A 17,794-nucleotide genomic window follows, 5' to 3' on the forward strand; every position below is an offset into this window, starting at 1 on the left:
TTCTTAATGAGAGACAGAGCTAGACTTGTAGTTTAATGAGAGACAGAGGTATGTTTCAAGGTAATATACCCTAATGTAGCCAGAGGCTTTTGTTGAAGTTACTCTACAATTCAATTATGACTTGTAAACAGCCAGATCCAATGTCATTTTCATGCTTTGATTATCTGAACAAAGAGCTGAGAAATTGAATGAAAGTGACGGCAACTATAGCAGTTGACCCATTATTAAAGGTGTACCTGCAGCATTAGAGTTCAACCCCATGTTAATTACTGTCATTACACACACACACACACACACACACACACATGCACACACACCTCAAAATCACACTCTTCTCCTTTACAAAACCCTCTCTCAGGTATAGTATATTGCCTCCTTACAACCCCCCCTTAAACTTTGCAAATGTATTTCCCAAAAGTATGTTTGGTAAATTCACAGCTAAGCATTCTTCTTTCATTTCAAAGTGTCTGGAGGTTTATTTATCTGGGTTCACCTTCCCTCTCCGTGGAACATTAGCTGGGAGGAATCTCCTGCCTCAGCACGACACACAGGCAGCGTCTTACACCTCACTGTTTCTGTCATTCAGATTCATTTAAGTGCACACACACACACACAAACACACACACATACACACAAATTTCAGCTCATTTATTATACATTCTCACACCTAACCGTCACACTGGGAATGGACTGTACGTGTGTATTGTGTAACCTTGCTGAGTTTTGCTGAGCTATTCACACACGGTTGCTTTCAGAGGCACATTAGGGGAGTGTAATAAGTGAGTGTTAGACTTGACAGAGGGTGATAAAGTGTGGTAGAATATGTTCAAGCGAATCAAGACCATGTCGGTCGAAGCGTTGGAACTGCATCACTAGCTTCAATAAAAAATCACATTTGGGGGCAGTAAATTATTCCTTTTCATTGCTCTCTTTTCTTTGTACAAGTACAGTAATTGCTATATTTTCACAATATGCTAACCTCACCTTCACCTCTTCTGTCGTGATACTCCACAAGCTCGTGAACGTTAAAGGATAATGATGAAGAATACTAACCCCATCCTTCATCTCTCTTCCCCAAGACCCCTTCCCCCCGGAGACCCCCCAGAGTGTGCGTGTTGGGAACGAGACCCAGGGGACGGACGGCAGCAATGTGGGGGTACAGGTCCTCTGGGACGCTCCCAGAGAGAGAGACCTGCCTGTTCACCACTACAAAGTCACCTGGAGCCCCCGTCACGCCCCTCGCCCCTCCGCACAGGACAGGAAGGACAATGCCCGGGTCACTCATGGGGTAAGAGACTAACTACAAATTATTTTAAATCAACAAACTTTACATAAGGTAGCACTACTAAACTATCCAAGCTCACTCAACTCAGTAACCCTTGCCTGCAAAACAGTTCACTCAAATCTACTGTAACTCCATATCCCGATGTGTGGCTGTACAGTAGTCACACTGCTCGGACGATGTGAGAGTGTATGTTGTCTCTTGTTTGCGCAGACGTCTTGCAGGTGCCTTCTATACGTACAGTCGTGGCCAAAAATATTGGCACCCTTGCACTTTTTTCAAATAATGCACCATTTCTTCCAGAAAACTGTTCAAATCAAAAATTATTTTGTTATCTACATATGAATTTCTTTGGTTTGCAGTTGAACAAAACAAAAAAATCTGAATAATTGACTAAATGTTAGTTTATTACACAAAGAAATTCTAAAATGGCCCAGACAATATTATTGGCACTTCTAGAAGTAGTTAGAAATAATCGGATTTCAAGCAGGTGATTCTCCTTTACATTGGAATTGAACTTTATATTGCAGGTGCCTGCAATATAAAAATCCCAAATTCAACCAGTTTGAATAGAAAAAAGGACTCATTCTCCTGTTTTTGTGTCACTGTGTGTACCGCAATGAGCATGGAGAAAATAAAGAAAACCAGATAATTATCTGAGGTCAGACGCAAGATCTCAAGGCTACAAGTCTATCTCCAGAGACGTTGATGTTCCTGTTTCCACCGTACGTAATGTTATCAAGAAGTTTAAGGCCCATGCCACTGTAGCCAACCTCCCTGGACGTGGCCGCAAAAGAAAACTTGATGGAAGACTGCAGCGAAGAATTGTTCAAATGGTGGAGAAAGCACCTTGATCAAATGCCACACAGATTTAAGCTGACCTTCAGACACAAGGTACGACAGTTTTAACTTGCACCATCCAACACCAACTCAATGAAAGGGGGTTATATGGTAGGAGACCCAGGAGGACCCCACTGCTGAGAGAGAGACGTAAGAAAGCCCGACTGCAATTTTCCAAAACACACCTGAACATGCCAAAATCCTTCTGGGAGAATGTCCTGTGGACACACGAGACCGAATTAGAGCTCACCATCTCTATGTTTACTGAAAATAAAATGAAGCCTTCAAATAAAATAACACCTTCCCTACAGTCAAACATGGAGGAGGTTCAGTGATGTTTTGAAGTTGCTTTGCTGCCTCTGACACTGGGTGCCTTGAACGTGTGCATGACATCATGAAATCAGGAGAATACCAAGGCATTTTGGAGTGCAATGTCGGACCCAGTGTCAGAAAGCTGGGTCTCCATCGAATGTCATGGGTCTTCCAGCAGAACAATGACCCCAAACACACTTCAAAAAGCACCCAGGAATGGTTCAAGATAAAACGCTGGACTGTTCTGAAGTGTCCAGCAATGAGTCCAGATCTAAATCCCATTGAAAACTTGTGGAGAGATCTGAAAACAGCAGTTGGGAGAAGGCACCCTTCAATTCAAGAGGAGTGGGTCAAACTGTCAGTACAGAGGTGCAGGAAGTTCATCGATGGCTATAGGAAGCGCTTGATTGCAGTTAATTTGACCAAAAGCTGTGCTACCAAAAATTAAGTCTATTGTGTCAATTTTGTCGTTGCCATTTCTGTTTATTTTCTGATTTAAATTGATATATTAAGTTCTGAATCAAAACCAAAGGTTCTGTAATATTAACAGTGAAATAAAGAATTGCAGAGACGAAATACTTTGGTCAATTTCAACTTATTTTTAGGGAAAATTGTGAGTAACTTGAAAAAAGTGCAAGGGTGCCAATATTTTTAACCACGACTGTACAAAGCTACACACGTAGCAGTAGCAGCACCTGGACTTAATAAAGTGCTCTCCTCTGGAGTTAATTCTCTACAAAAACTTGGAGAACAAAAGCAGCAGCTGCGTGTTTTATTATAACTTAACCGTTCTCCCGTAAATCAACAGCTCTTGCATGGTTTTTATTACCATATTTGTTTTTACTATAACACCGACTTCTGGTATGAGGTAGCGTTCCATTTCACAGAACATTCTCAGGTAAAGAGCTACTTTTTGCACATGGCAGGTGAACCAAAAACATGTCAAATTAATGGAGTTTCATTGCGTTACAAATTGTGTTATAATTCGACTCCGATAACTCTTGTCAAATAACCCGGAGAGATTTTGAAAATACATCATATATACTGTATGTGAAACGTGATACGAATGATGTCTTGACCTCAATTTTGCCCTTTATTGATTAACATAAATATGCTGACTTCGTTTAGATACCAAGCACTATGACCAAGGCTTTGTCAAGGCTATTAGGCTTTAAGTCTGTGTTTCACATAAATCACATGACAGCGCAGCAGTCGTTGAAGAGCTGTAGAAGAAGGAAAAAGATGTCGAGGGTCACTTCATGAACACTAACAGTGCTTAACGGCCATTAACTAATGGCAATGGTAGTCAATGGAAATCACTTGTTTTAGTCCAGTCCAGAGCTCTATAATATGGTGAGTGAGTGGCCTGTTCAGGGTGTATGGAGCCAAGGCCATGGCCTTGGTGGGTTTGCAGGAGTAATAAAGGAACGGGCTGGACCATTTTAAAGAGCCCTAATCCCTCTGATCCCTTCTCCTGATGGAGATGGCAGTCCGGCCCTGCTTTGGGACACGGTCAGGAATTTTTACAAGGGATCCCAACGAATGCGTTCCCATCGAGAGCACAGGCAGCTGCGTCATGCGCCACACACTCATATACACACACACACACACACACATACTGTATATACACACATATACATGTACAAATACAAACATATGCATGCACCCATACATTTCTACTCCCACATCACCCACCCATATTGATAGTCACTCATTTCACTCACGTACTTCCTTAACACTATCACTGTCATACTGTAGGCCTACATATACAGTATGAACCAGACTTTGTCTATAAGGCCGTTGATGGCAGTCCCAAGCAGATTACCTGCCTTCGCCTTGCTTTAATCCACTTGTTTTGTCTGTAGTGAATGTCCATGCGTTGCTGTTGCAGAGGTAGAACGCTTCTAGCAATGGCAAATCATAACATGTCCAAGGTTGTGACATTACAGACCAACACAAATCACAATCCCCCTGTGTCTTTTCACACACACAAGGATGCACATGCACAGGCACATTAACACACACGCATGCACCCACACACATACACACCACACACATATACACACACGACTGTAAAGCATGTGTTTTGGCTATCTGTACGGCTATGGAAATAATGAATCCCACTTTTTCCATACACGTCAGAGAAGGGAATCTAAAAGCAACAGGCTTTTAAATCTCAGTATTGCATTAGTATCCATTATTATCTATCTGTCTATCATGTTAGTCAGGACCACTTGAAACCTTATTTTGATGTAATGGAAAACAGCTCTGTGTGCGTGCACGCGTGCGCACGTACATATGTGTAAAGATGATCAATCAGGATGCGAGAGGAGTCAGAGAGTGCTTCTAGCGTTCACTCAAAACGGTAATATGAGCTGGCCAAAACACTGCCAGACCACAGATAATGGATATATATGTATCTCTCTCATTAAAAGACGTATGTCATCAGAAACAAACAGATTTTAGCTGCTCTCGTGGCCTGTGAAGGTTATTCTCACTTAACAGTCATGCTTCCATACCTGGCTAACCTTCATCAGTCAAACTGGCCACATAAAACACTTACTGGCAACAATTATAACTGTGTTGAGTGGAGAGCTAAAGTATGCTGTGATCCAATCATATAATTAGAATGGATTCTAATGCCATGGTTGTGGTTCCAATACTGTTAAACAGCTTCCTTCCTCTCTTCATATCCTTCATGGCCACTGGTGCAAAAATATTTATTCTCAAATCAAGGTAATTCATATAAATGTACTGTCGTAGTAAGTTTACCAACGCTTCTGAAGATCGATTAAGAAATTCATAGACTTTAGATTGATTTCAGCTATGTATCATCAGTGCTATGTGACAAGACATATAGAGAGTTTATGGACAGAATTTGTTTGAAAAGATGACAGCAATTGTGTGTTTAATTGAAAACCTTGAATGTCTGTTCGTCTCAGTGGTCATGAAATACAGGAGATACAGTATTTGAGGCTAATCAATTATATATATTTGCCAGGCTATCCCTGTCAACTGACACTGTATTGCCTGTCCATCTCTCAAGCTATTGTTGATTGCTTGTTGATTGTTTGCAGTCACAAAAAAAAAAATGTATGCACGCATGACTGTAAGTCGCTTTGGATAAAAGCGTCTGCTAAATGGCATATTATTATTATTATATTACTGTGTATTATCTATGTCTCTGTCAGGCTCTGTGGTGACTGTGTTGACTGTGCTGCCCCTGTCAGTGGCTGTGACTATAATGACTGTGTTTTGTCTGTGTATTATCTGTGTCTCTGTCAGGCTGTGTGTGAGATGGATCTCCAGGGTCTGCTGCCAGGTACCTCCTACCTGATCCAGGTCCAGGCCATCTCCTACTGGGGACAGAAACGCCTGAAGAGTAGCCGTGCCCAGCTCACCTTTACCACTCAAACTACAGGTAAACTACTCTCCCTTACCACTCAAACTACAGGTAAACTACTCACCTATACAAATCACAGGTAAATAAACATTTACTACACAGACTACAGGTACATTACTATACCAGAGAAAGGTAAACTCATGTTGGATATCACAGCATAGGTACAAAAGAGAACTGGATAATCTCTACACTGCAATCTAACCACATGGTTCATATAGTCTACCTTCCAAACAGTGGCTCTGGGTGTCGACGCCTACCCTGACCTGGCTGCTTCCCTCTGAGGGCTAGGCTGAAAGACATTACCCTCTTCCTCAGAAGCTAGGGCCTGGCTTGTATCAGTCCTGTTGATCAGAGCTTATCAACGTCCCAATGGTTGTGAGGTCATCAGTAGGAGGGGCCAGAGACCACCATTTAACCTTTAGCCTGTCCTTTCAGTTGGGCGTACACACACATATATACGCATGCACCTGTAAAGTACGTCACACTGCTTGCTTAGCGAGTACCACTTCCTCCTGTTTCGGCTCACACCGAGGCTCAAACCCAGGACCTTGCTAGCACACGTTACAGCCCTCCTGAAGCTTCTTACCAGTCGGCGCCACCTGAAAAGCTAGCTATTCGGCGGCGCAAGTGGCGACACTTCAGGCTGAGGAGTAAGTTTCACACATCCCCATGTGCTACACACGCATGCACACACACACACGCACACATGTGCACACACCAGCATCCGCCACATTCTGTGGGTTTCTCTCCTGTTGTTGTTTCTGTTCTTAATTAGGTTGCATAAATCCTCACCCCAAATTCTGGCAGAAGCATTTCGAGATGCACACACACGCACACACACACGCATGGAAACGCATGCAGGCACACATGCACACACATATCATGGGGGCATTGGTTGAACCCTCACAGCTTTCTGTTGGTTTTGGTCAGTCCCACATGGACTCTCAATGGCAGGCTTAATTATCCTGCTAGCCCAATCCATTTTTCATAAAGTAGCTAAAACATGTTTGTTATTTTCCTATGGCCCAATTAATATAATTTTTCTTGTAAGTCAGCTCCTTTTTTATAAGTCTTACATTTTTTCATTCATTTTTATCAGCACCTGGTGTTCCCCTCATGTGGCCTTTAAAACGCAACTTGGATTGTAAAAATCCCACTTCATGGATATACCTTGCCTTTACGTGCTATACGCTGGCAATAAGGCTCTTTGAATGGCAGTTCAGGCAGCAGAAATATTTATAGAAAAGTGGTTGACCTGTGTAGGAGGAATGGTGCTTTACTTCTGTGCTGAGGAATGGTCCTTTACTTGTACAATAGGGGACAGGAGGAAAATGCATTGAGTTTTCAGCACTAAACGTTTAAGGCTGAGTGTGTTTTCCTAGTTTGGACACTATGGACAGACAGCATTAAGGTCATTTCTGATGGTACTAATTCATGTGTTGTTTGTATAACATACGCTGTCATCAAATGTAATATGATGTCATGTTTTAAGTTATACACAATCTTCATCCTGACTGTATTTCATATAGTGCTAAAGGGGCAAACTTAGTTGGTTTTTTAGTATTAGGGCACATATTGCAATGTTCTAACTGGTGTGAAGCAACATATTCTGCCCTCTTTCAATTCAGAGATCTTGTGCCAAATGAAACTGCATCTCTCTCTCCCCTCCACAATCTCTTCCCTCTCTCTTCTTCTTCTTCTCTCTCCCCTCTCTCTCTCCTTCCCCTTTCTCTCCCCTCCCCTCTCTCTCCCCCTTCCCTTTCTCTCCGCCTTCCCTTCCCTTTCTCTCTCTCTCTCTCTCTCTCTCTCTCTCTCTCTCTCTCTCTCTCTCTCTCTCTCTCTCTCTCGTCTCTCTCTCTCTCTCTCTCTCTCTCTCTCTCTCTCTCTCTCTCTCTCTCTCTCTCTCTCTCTCTCTCTCTCTCTCTCTCTCTCTCTCTCTCTCTCTCTCTCTCTCTCTCTCTCTCTCTCTCTCTCCCTAAATCAGCTTTGTCATCTCTACCTACCCCACCAGGTCCTATGCAGACTAAAGGAGAGTTCTCCAACGAGCTCCCCCCCGCCCCCCACCTCATCAACCCTGCTGCCTCCGAACCTGCCCCCCACCTCGCTACCCCACACAACCTGCACCTGGAAGCCGCTGCCCCCCACTACCACAATGACCAGCTGCAGGTCAAGGTCTTTTGGAAGAGATGGCACCAGGGCAAGTTATACAACAACAACAAAAAAGACAACAAGACGTTACACCCCTCCTAATCTCCTTGTTGATATTACAGCCACAGGAATCCCACAGAATGGGTCATGGGAAGGTTGGGAAACAGGCAGCACCCGTTACTCCTTTATGGTTTGGGTTCTTTCCCACAGTCACTAGGTCAGTTAGTTACTTAGTTAAGTGGGGTTCCAGGATGTCTCTCACATCTGCCCTTTCCCAGTCTGACAATTTTAAAGTGATACAGATGTAGGATCTTAATTTGATCACTGTTTTGTTGCTGAACATTTTCATGCGCAGCTGGAAATGCAAACTTGTAGTGTATTTGAGTTTTAAAAAGGCTTCTAAAGTTTGTAATATCCACTGAAATTTCAGACTTGATTTGCCCTAAAGAAAAATGTATCAACCCCTACAAAAATGCCCATTAATAATAATCCACATAATTCACATTTCCTTTTGCTGCAGGATTATTTTCCTGCTGTAGCAAACTGGCTCAAATTAAGATACTACATCTGTAGTGCAATCATATGTGTTGTCATAACAGTCATATGTGTTGTTATACCAACTACTTGTGTCTTTAGAATAGAGGCACCACTGTAGCAGCTGAGTGAACTGACTCCCAGTAGAGGTGTGAGAAGCCATCCAGGGAAACCACAACCCCCCCCACACACTACACAGACATCCAGAGCCAGAGACATTGCTGTGTGCTTGTTCATCTTTGAGTGTTTCCAATAAACACTGTTTTTCACAAAGCCCATTTCAAATATGCTCCATAAGCAACATCTTAGAATAGTGTGTTTGGCAAGGTGATGGCAGGCGTTGTGCTTCATAAATAAGAGGTGGTGATTGGACATTATCTGCCTGCGAGAGAATAAGAGGAACATGAGGACAAATTTAATAACATTAATATGGGAACATAACGGGGAGCAGATGTGTGTGTGAGAGAGAGAGAGATAGAGAGCAAGAGACAAAAGGAGCAAGAGAAAGAAAGATAGAGATAATTTTTGTCTGGGGTTCAACCTGGAGATCATGGGGAGATGGATCTGATGAAAGAAGGAAGCGATGGAGAGAGAGGCTATCCAACAGGCTACTCACGCTCCGTATCTGATTCAGAAACCCTGGTTCGAGACTGTGATAACACTCAAAACTGACATTGGGTCTTTGCTCTACTGGTGTTTGTACTACAACAGCCAATATGTTTCTCTATAGGCCTACATGACCTTATTATATAGCACCACAAAACATAACACTGTATCCACCTTCTGTTGTGCTACAGAAACCCCTAAGGACTTCACTACATACGTACTGAGGTGGTATCCTCATGTGTGTGCCAGCAACATCACCAAGACAGAGAAAAAAGCCACTGTGCAGGTAAGTTTCAGAGCCAGCCACAGATTTTAACAGCATTTCCACAACTCCGTTAGGCCAGATGGCTCTTGGCTGATATTGTGAAAGATTCCAATACTGTTTTATATTGAATTGTTACCGCCGTTTTGAAGGAGGCCAATGGGGTTTACCTTGGAATTGTAACTGCTGGTCTCAGTGATATGCTACGTTATATCCCTCAGCTTCTCCACAGTGTGTGACTATTGGATTAGTCATATAATGAATAAACTCTCCCTCCGCTGGAGTGGACTTTTAGTATCATGGACACAAGCTTTAACATGGTTTGCCACACCTCTAGAACTGTTTAGGCTCTGGTCAATCAGGACAATGTTTTCCCAAAAGGTAGAGACTGAGTTGGGACCCAATGGTGGGTTGTGACTGATTCCATCTGGTAGGTGATGACTAGATTGTATACAGCCAGCGAGAGACATTGGTTTGGTTTATTGGGTGAATAATCAAGAAGCTTTTTATAAGCTTTTGATGGGTCACAGCAGAAAAACAGTTTGGGAACCACTGATTGAGATTGAGAGCATATGAGCCACCTAGAAATGATATGACTCCAATGGATTTGACTGGAGTCCTATTCCCTCTAGTAGTTACCCTGGGTGTGTGTGTTTGGGGTTTGGAGGGTTTGGACTTCAGCAATAGAACCAGCCAGAGACCCAGAGGACATTGCTGCTGTTGTTTAATAGACAGAGGAATGTGACTGGCTGGCCAGTTCTGTTTGCTCCTGCCCCCAGCCATCAGGACAGAACAGTTTAGGGTTTAGATTACAACCTCAACCACATTTTAATCTATATCCAACACTCATAGGTCCCTGTCCTGCACCACAGGGATTACGATGCATAGAGAGTAGTGAGGTGTTGTCTGATATGGATGAGAGAGAGAAAAGGGTCTGGTGTTGGTGTCACAGAGTCAAGTATGTAATTTAATGCCTTATAGGACCAGTCCAACTCTGACTTAGACCCAGCCTAGTCATTTCAGCCAGCCCACCCCAGAACAGAACATGTTTCTCCATGGTTTCAGTTGGGTTGTGACTCAGATAACATTATTAGAGACATTTTAGTCATGCATAATGTTCCAGAAAAGTTATCCTTCTAGGGGAACTCATTCTAGGTGTTGGCAACTACCGCCACTAAATTATTTATGTACTGTGTTCTGTACTGTGCCAATGTACCACACTAGCAGGGAGGGCATCGGGAACAAATAGCATTAAACCATTGATTCTCTGGGCTCAAGGCCAGAGAGAACTGTAACAATTCCTCTTATCTCACAGCATCTCAGAGAGAGAGAGAGAGAGCGAGAGAGAGAGAGAGAGACCATATCTGCTAACTCTGTCTCTGCGCCACATATTGCTTCATACTGAGATCAGACTCTTATTGAGTGTAGCCTATCTTCTTCATCTTCATAAAAACGAGCCGAAGCAGATCTGCGACAGAAAGCAGTGCGGCTGCCAAGACCAGAGAAGCGAGGATCTGTAGCTAGCTATCTCCCACTGCATCTGTCATTTGGCCTGGCTGGGCGCTGTGTGTGTGTAATGGAACTGTGTGAGAAGTATGACCCGTCGCTTTACGAGAGAGGCTAGAGAGATCGCATATCGCAGCGTAGCGCACAGCTTTCATCGTCATAACTATTTTATTTATCATCCTTTTGTTCCTGTCTGTTTGCCTTTTACATTATTCCCTCATTTGAGACGAGAGTTGGTTGGCTGGCTGGCTGGTGAAGAGTTGTTCAGCTTTTTCTCTCTCTCTGCTACTGTCTTTCTCTCTCTCTCTCTCTCTCTCTCTCTCTCTCTCTCTCTCTCTCTCTCTCTCTCTCTCTCTCTCTCTCTCTCTCTCTCTCTCTCTCTCACACACACACTTCTCGCCTCTATGCTGTGTTGATTGATGATGTCTCCCTGTTCTTCTTTCCCCCTCTCATCTTCACTTTTCTTCTCTCCTCACCTCTCCCCTGCTCTCTTCTTTCTCCTCTCCTCTCCTCTCCTCTCCTCTCCTCTCCTCTCCTCTCCTCTCCTCTCCTCTCCTCTCCTCTCCTCTCCTCTCCTCTCCTCTCCTCTCCTCTCCTCTCCTCTCCTCTCCTCTCCTCTCCTCTCCTCTCAGGGAACACATTATGTTATCACAGGGCTGCTGTTCGCCTGTAAGTACTGGATCGCTGTGGCGCCCGTAGCATCAGAGGGGGATCAGAGGTCAGAAGCTTTTACCGTGGTAACAACCCCACCTTGGTGTGCGGTCAGGGCGAGAGGGGGCAAGGCCGTGCCCTGTGCCAGAGAAGGTATGGCCAGCTCCACACATGCCCTAACACACACACACACACAGCATGGAGCAAGTGAATATCTGACAGACTGATTGAATATCATCAGGAGTGTGAAAGCACTGTTTATGCAAAGGTTCTTCCTCTCAATGAGAATCATATATGTTGTATCGATGATTCTAGGACCTCTGGAATATTTAGGTCCTTTCTTTTGTACTAACTGTATATTGATTATGGGTCCAAATTATTATTTAGTAAGGATGTCTAAATGTGTGTTTCCCTGTGTCAGAGCGCCCCCTCGTGTCCAGGAAGGTGGTACTGCGTCCTAAGAAGCTGTCAGCAGAGTTCCACACGGTCAACGGCTCCCTGCAGGGCCTGTTCCGCTGGCATCTCTCCCATACTGCACCGGGGCAGACGCCCATTGCAGGGTTCCAGTTCTCCTGGGTCCAGGTGTCCTCCAGCGCCATGGCAACAGAGGAACAGGACACCCTCATCTCTCAGACACGGATAGTGGCCCCGGTGAGACCCTGTGTGTGGTTGTGTGCTATCTTCTCTGACTGCAAGCTATCCATATACTTCCCTCCCTGTGTACTCATGTTCTGCTGCTCTCCCTCCCCTAGGACCAGCACTCTTTGACAGTGGAGGGGCTGCAGCCAGACAGTGTGTACAAGCTGCAGGTCCAGGTGCTGTCAGCAAGGGTCAATGGCCCCTCAGTGGCCCGGACGCTTCACACACCTTCCCTCAACGCCACTCTGCAATGAGGTACTGCTTCAGGACCTAACATCTCACACACTCACAAGACAAACTACTCACTGACATAATAACCAATTCCTTAACAGCCAATTTCTACTGAGTCAAAAAATAAATTAAACAAACCCCCCTGTCAACTGGCTCCATGACCCCTGCTAGAGAGAGAGAGAGAGAGAGAGAGAGAGAGAGAGAGAGAGAGAGAGAGAGAGAGAGAGAGAGAGAGAGAGAGAGAGAGAGAGAGAGAGAGAGAGAGAGAGAGAGAGAGAGAGAGAGAGAGAGAGAGAGAGAGAGAGAGAGAGTGAGACAGAGAGAGAGAGAGAGAGAGAGAGAGAGAGAGAGAGAGAGAGAGAGAGAGAGAGAGAGAGAGAGAGAGAGAGAGAGAGAGAGAGAGAGGAGGAGAGAGAGAGGGAGAGAGAGAGGGAGAGAAAGGTGTGCGTGTAGTGTTAGTAACCCATAAGAGTGTGTGAGATAGAAAAGCTCGCTCTTCTAGGGTTGGGTTATTTCGCTCTTCTAGGTTGGGTTATTTATTTATTTTAAACCTGGCGAGAGTTGTGGAACAGGAACACAGAGTTAGTTCCATAGAGAAAAAGAGACTCCCAGAGACACTACCTGGTATGGTGCTGCAGTGTTCCATAATTCCCATTCAGAATGGACACTTGGAGGACAGTGGGAGCACTAGGAGAGGGAGCCAGAGAGGGAGAATCAAAGCTTTGGTACCTCAACAGAAAGAGCCTGCGTTTGTCCAATTTTGAAAGACGATGGAGGTCTCCCATCTCTGTGCAACTTCTAACTAATCACAAATTAAAATGGAATCTACTAAGATTGTCCTTTTATCAGGCCATAAGTCTTTATTTGGTGCACTTCTTTTAGCCACAGCCTTATGTCTTGCAGCTTTGGCCAAGCGTAGGGCTTTACATAGAGAACAGGGAGTAATTTGAGAAATGTACCGTATCGGATTTTTGTGAGAGTTTTTGGTTTGATTTGCATTAATGACACAGGTTGTTTATATCAAATATAACCTCTGCCTGATCCCACCAATCACCATCCTCTCTCTGTTTTTCAGGTTCCTCCCCCCAGCGTGCTTCATGCTCTGCCTGATCCCACCAATCACCATCCTCTCTCTGTTTTTTAGGTTCCTCCCCCGAGCTCTTCATCACCATCGCAGTCGCGCGTATTGAGAACATATCGCCACAGCCTGTCTGTTTACACACACACGCAAGCACGCAATCCCAGTCTCTATTTTGTCTTTATCACACAGATATATTGCATGATGGACATCACCTTCACCTGAAAGATCAAGTAAATCTATACCAAGTCTGGCCATTAAAGTTACAATACATGTATGTTCAATGTTTAGAGATGATAGTTTTCATGTATAATGTAATCATATTAGTATTTTTTTTTACACAAGTACTGAATTGTGTCATACAAGTAAAATTTCCCTGCATAAAGCAGTTTGTAATCTGTTGTAGTGTAGGATTTTTGTAATCCTATGCCATAAATTATTTCAAGCGTAGATAACCCCAGTGACTGATATATGTAACCCTCTGATATATATTCTTGTTCCAGTGTTATTTATTGTAATGTAATTAAAGAGTATTATAATATGTGGTGTTTTCATGACCTGTGGCTAATTCAAGAGGGTACACTGTTACAGAATGTTTAGATATACTTATGTTATGTAGAACAGACATTGTTGTTCGTCATGGTACATTTACAATCATGTCAGCTCTATGCATTGCATTTCTATCTGCAACGTTCCAAATGTTTCACCCTTCTGAACACAATCACCATCCTGGTAAATATGTTTGTGTCCATGTGTGAAAGGGATGGGGAAGGTTTGCCAAATATAAGAATAAACTTAAGCTTTAGTAGACAGGTACAGAGGCTAGGTGGAAGCAGTTATTCTCTTGTGTTCTGTAAGAGGCCTCTCCATTTACTGACCATCAAGAGGATGGTTGAGGTTAGAATGTGAGTCTAATGGCAGTGAAGTGCCATTGGAAACACTGTTGATTCATTGAGCTGCCAAAATACCAACATCCACTTTTGACATGGCAGCGTTGTGGGGCTTTTGCCTACCTTGTATCATAGCATTATTATTTTTTATAAATATTGTACTTGGAGTCATGTAAACTAGTATACATCATTCTTGCCATAAAATAAAGAAGTTAAAAAAGGTCACAACAAATTATCTGGCTTGGTTTGTTCTTGGTCAATAGATAAACATGAGAAAAGGAGAAACTTTGGTAGTTCATCACTGCATGTATCAAAGAGGCTCTTCACCTCCCATCCACAAGAGGTATGAGTAGCTGCAGCCCAATTTGGCGATCAGAGTATGGGTGAGTGGGTGTGTCGAAAGGAGTTGGTGTATAGAGAGCGAATCAACTAATTAGGCAGAATTGTTGCCACTCAAGACCGTTTTGCGTGGCTGATTGGGGGTGTGTTCGTAAATTCACTCTGGCCATCTACTCCGATTTCAGAGGACTCTCGTCTGAGTGTGCCAGAGCGCAGAATAACTCATGAATTTACGAACGCTCAACACCCGTTGAATATGTCGGCAAAAAAGCATAGTTAAATTGTTGCCAGCAGCACAGTTACAGTCACCAACGCTATGGATAACATGAAAACAGCCTAAACACCTCTGCTAGGGTAAGTAAAATGGTCAGAGTGAGATTTTCTCTAATTTGTGTCAAAGTAGCTAGCAAGCTAGCCAACATTAGCCAGTTAGATTGTGTGCTTGACTGCTGTTGTGAGGCCAGAACGCTCGGATCAACCCTACTCTTCCGTCAGAGCGTCCAGTGTGCGTTCTGAACGCTTCAAGAGTGAAACGCTCTGAATTTACTAACTGACAATCTGACAACGCACTGAATTTACGAACACACCCTTGGTTCTCATGACGGATTTGACTCTATGCGATGCAACACTGGAGACTTTCTTCAGCAAAGATGGCTGACAGAAATACTAGGATGGAAGCAAATGTAAGTAATATAACGTCAAAACGAATCATGCAAAACAAATTAGTTGAGAGGAATATGTTAGTTCATGTAGAGACAAACGGTTATGCATATTATTTTTGTCATAAAAATTTAGCAAGCAATTATTATTATTATTATCTTTGTTATTTATTATGCTAGCTGACTAGCTAATTTTATGGGCATTGGGCATTGTGACATGAGTATGACATTGTAATTAGTGTTGTTTCATGTTTTAGGGACTCCTGAGAAAACCAGGTAACAACATATCTGCCACACTGATCCTCAACATGGGGGCCCCTCAGGGGTGCGTGCTCAGTCCCCTCCTGTACTCCCTGTTCACCCATGACTGCATGGCCAGGCACGACTCCAACACCATCATTAAGTTTGCAGACGACACAACAGTCGTAGGCCTGATCACCGACAACGATGAGACAGCCTATAGGGAGGAGGTCATTGACCTGGCCGTGTGGTGCCAGGATAACAACCTCTCCCTCAACGTGACCAAGACAAAGGAGATGATTGTGGACTACAGGGAAAAAAAGAGGACTGAGCACGCCCCCATTCTGGTGCAGTCCATGAGGAGGAAACAGTGTTTAAACCCTTTACAATGAAGATCTGTGAATATTTGGATTTTTACTAATTATCTTTGAAAGACAGGGTCCTGAAAAAGGGACGTTTCTTTTTTTGCTGAGTTTATATTATAAATACATGTTCAATCTGTACTTCAATGCACACCTGGTGTACATTATAAAGACAGGAAGAAAGAGGAGGTGGGGAGAGATGTGTGAGAGAGTGTAAAAGACAGAAAGGGAAAGAGATAAGAACAGAGGAGCAGGGAAGACAGCGTATGATTAATGAATTACAGTGCTACCCTAATATTCTCTCAGTTCATCACAATTACATAATAGTGTCTCTAGCAGTGTCTCCCAACCAGCCTTGGGCCCCCAGTTGGCCTGAAGGTTATCTTGAGAGCGGGTGAGGTGGCGATGACGGGACTGGGGGTTGGCATCCTCTCTCACATCAAAACATACCTGCAGACGAGAGACAAATGGAGAGAGAGAGAGAGAGCATGATTAAGCCTTGTGTTTTTTTATTCTAACACTATGTCAGTCATCATAGTCATCAGGAGGTGGAATGCAAAACGTACTTTGGATCATTAACTCTGGGACTGCTACATCTCTATCTGTATTTCGATGTAAAGCATCTCTTTAATAATATTTCCTGTTGACCCAACCAAGTGACCTCTCACCTCTGATCATGCTGTGCCCTCTATGTAGGCAGTTCAGATGCGGGAGGGGTTCACCGACACAGCTGATACAAACTAGAGCAGGACTGCCCAACACTGTTCCTGGAGAGCTACCATCCTGTAGGTTTCTGCTCCAACCCTAATCTAGCACACTTGATTCTAATAATTAGCAGGTTGATAAGATTAATCAGTTTAGTAACACCTGGGGTTGGAGCAAAAACCTACAGGAGGGTAGCTCTCCAGGAACAGGGTTGGGCAACCCTGACCTAGAGGATTTAGGGAGAAGGAGAGAGACTGTTATTGAGAAATTAAGGTAGTTAAAGAGACAGTGTTCAGCTGGAATCTCTGTGTGTGGCCTAATATGCGTGTAAATTCATATGTACCTCCGTTAAAACCAACATAACGCTGTGCTGCATCTGCCAACTCAATGTTTGAAGTGGTGCGCTTTTAAAAATGTTTTTCAGTCATTCATATTTAAGCTTGAAATGTGGGAGCACCATGCTTTAATTAGGGTCCCTTAGTAAACCTTAATGTTAAATAACGTTAGGATATGTTAATCTGTTCTTGATTTACAAATCATTAAAGTTGGGAAATATTGCACCTTTGGGGGGCGCTACTGAGCACCCCATGGCCAGCAGGAGTATGGGATTGCACAAATAAATCTGATTCATCACAAATATATTTTGTGGCAAACCACAAGTCTGAGCTACAAAAAATATATACTTTTTTTAGATTCCATGACCAGACATGGCTTGTTAAACTAGAATGTTTTCTAGGGGTGTATAGAGCTTCATGGCAGAAAACAAGTGTATGTAAATACTTATAAAAACGGTGTTATATCAATATTGCAGCCTTGAGAACCTCAAAAATATACTATTTAAACATTCTACACCCTTTATATGCCCGTTCAACCCCTATATCTATTTTTACATTTACATTTTTACATTTTTTATTATTATCTGCATAATGGCCATAACCGCCCCTCTATTGTCATGGTCTTCGACACAGCATATTTCTGATAAGCAAGACAATTATGTACTGAATTCTCACTGCCTATCCAAATAGAGCAGCTGTGCCATGATTTGGCTTTCACCTTCAGAAAATACATCCATCCATCTGTTAGTTGCCAATAGAACCCAAGCAAATA

General features: G+C 43.3%; 1 protein-coding gene across 2 annotated transcripts in view; it reads left to right on the forward strand.

Annotated features, from left to right (window-relative positions):
• The window catches only part of LOC121540402 (anosmin-1-like), a 113,227-nt gene extending 98,630 nt beyond the window's left edge, over window positions 1-14,597 (forward strand). The window contains exons 7-14 of one of the 2 annotated variants that reach the window (XM_045207669.1): window positions 1,080-1,288; window positions 5,720-5,855; window positions 7,822-8,034; window positions 9,317-9,411; window positions 11,526-11,697; window positions 11,966-12,195; window positions 12,297-12,438; window positions 13,490-14,597. In XM_045207669.1, coding sequence (XP_045063604.1) covers window positions 1,080-1,288; window positions 5,720-5,855; window positions 7,822-8,034; window positions 9,317-9,411; window positions 11,526-11,697; window positions 11,966-12,195; window positions 12,297-12,437 — 1,196 coding nt within the window. In that variant the 3' untranslated portion in view covers window position 12,438; window positions 13,490-14,597. The remainder of the gene's footprint in view (window positions 1-1,079; window positions 1,289-5,719; window positions 5,856-7,821; window positions 8,035-9,316; window positions 9,412-11,525; window positions 11,698-11,965; window positions 12,196-12,296; window positions 12,439-13,489) is intronic. The other variant, XM_045207668.1, reaches the window with a different exon arrangement.
• Window positions 14,598-17,794: the final 3,197 nt, after the last annotated feature.

The sequence above is a fragment of the Coregonus clupeaformis genome, chromosome 26 (assembly GCF_020615455.1).
Source record: "Coregonus clupeaformis isolate EN_2021a chromosome 26, ASM2061545v1, whole genome shotgun sequence".
NCBI lineage: Eukaryota > Metazoa > Chordata > Actinopteri > Salmoniformes > Salmonidae > Coregonus > Coregonus clupeaformis.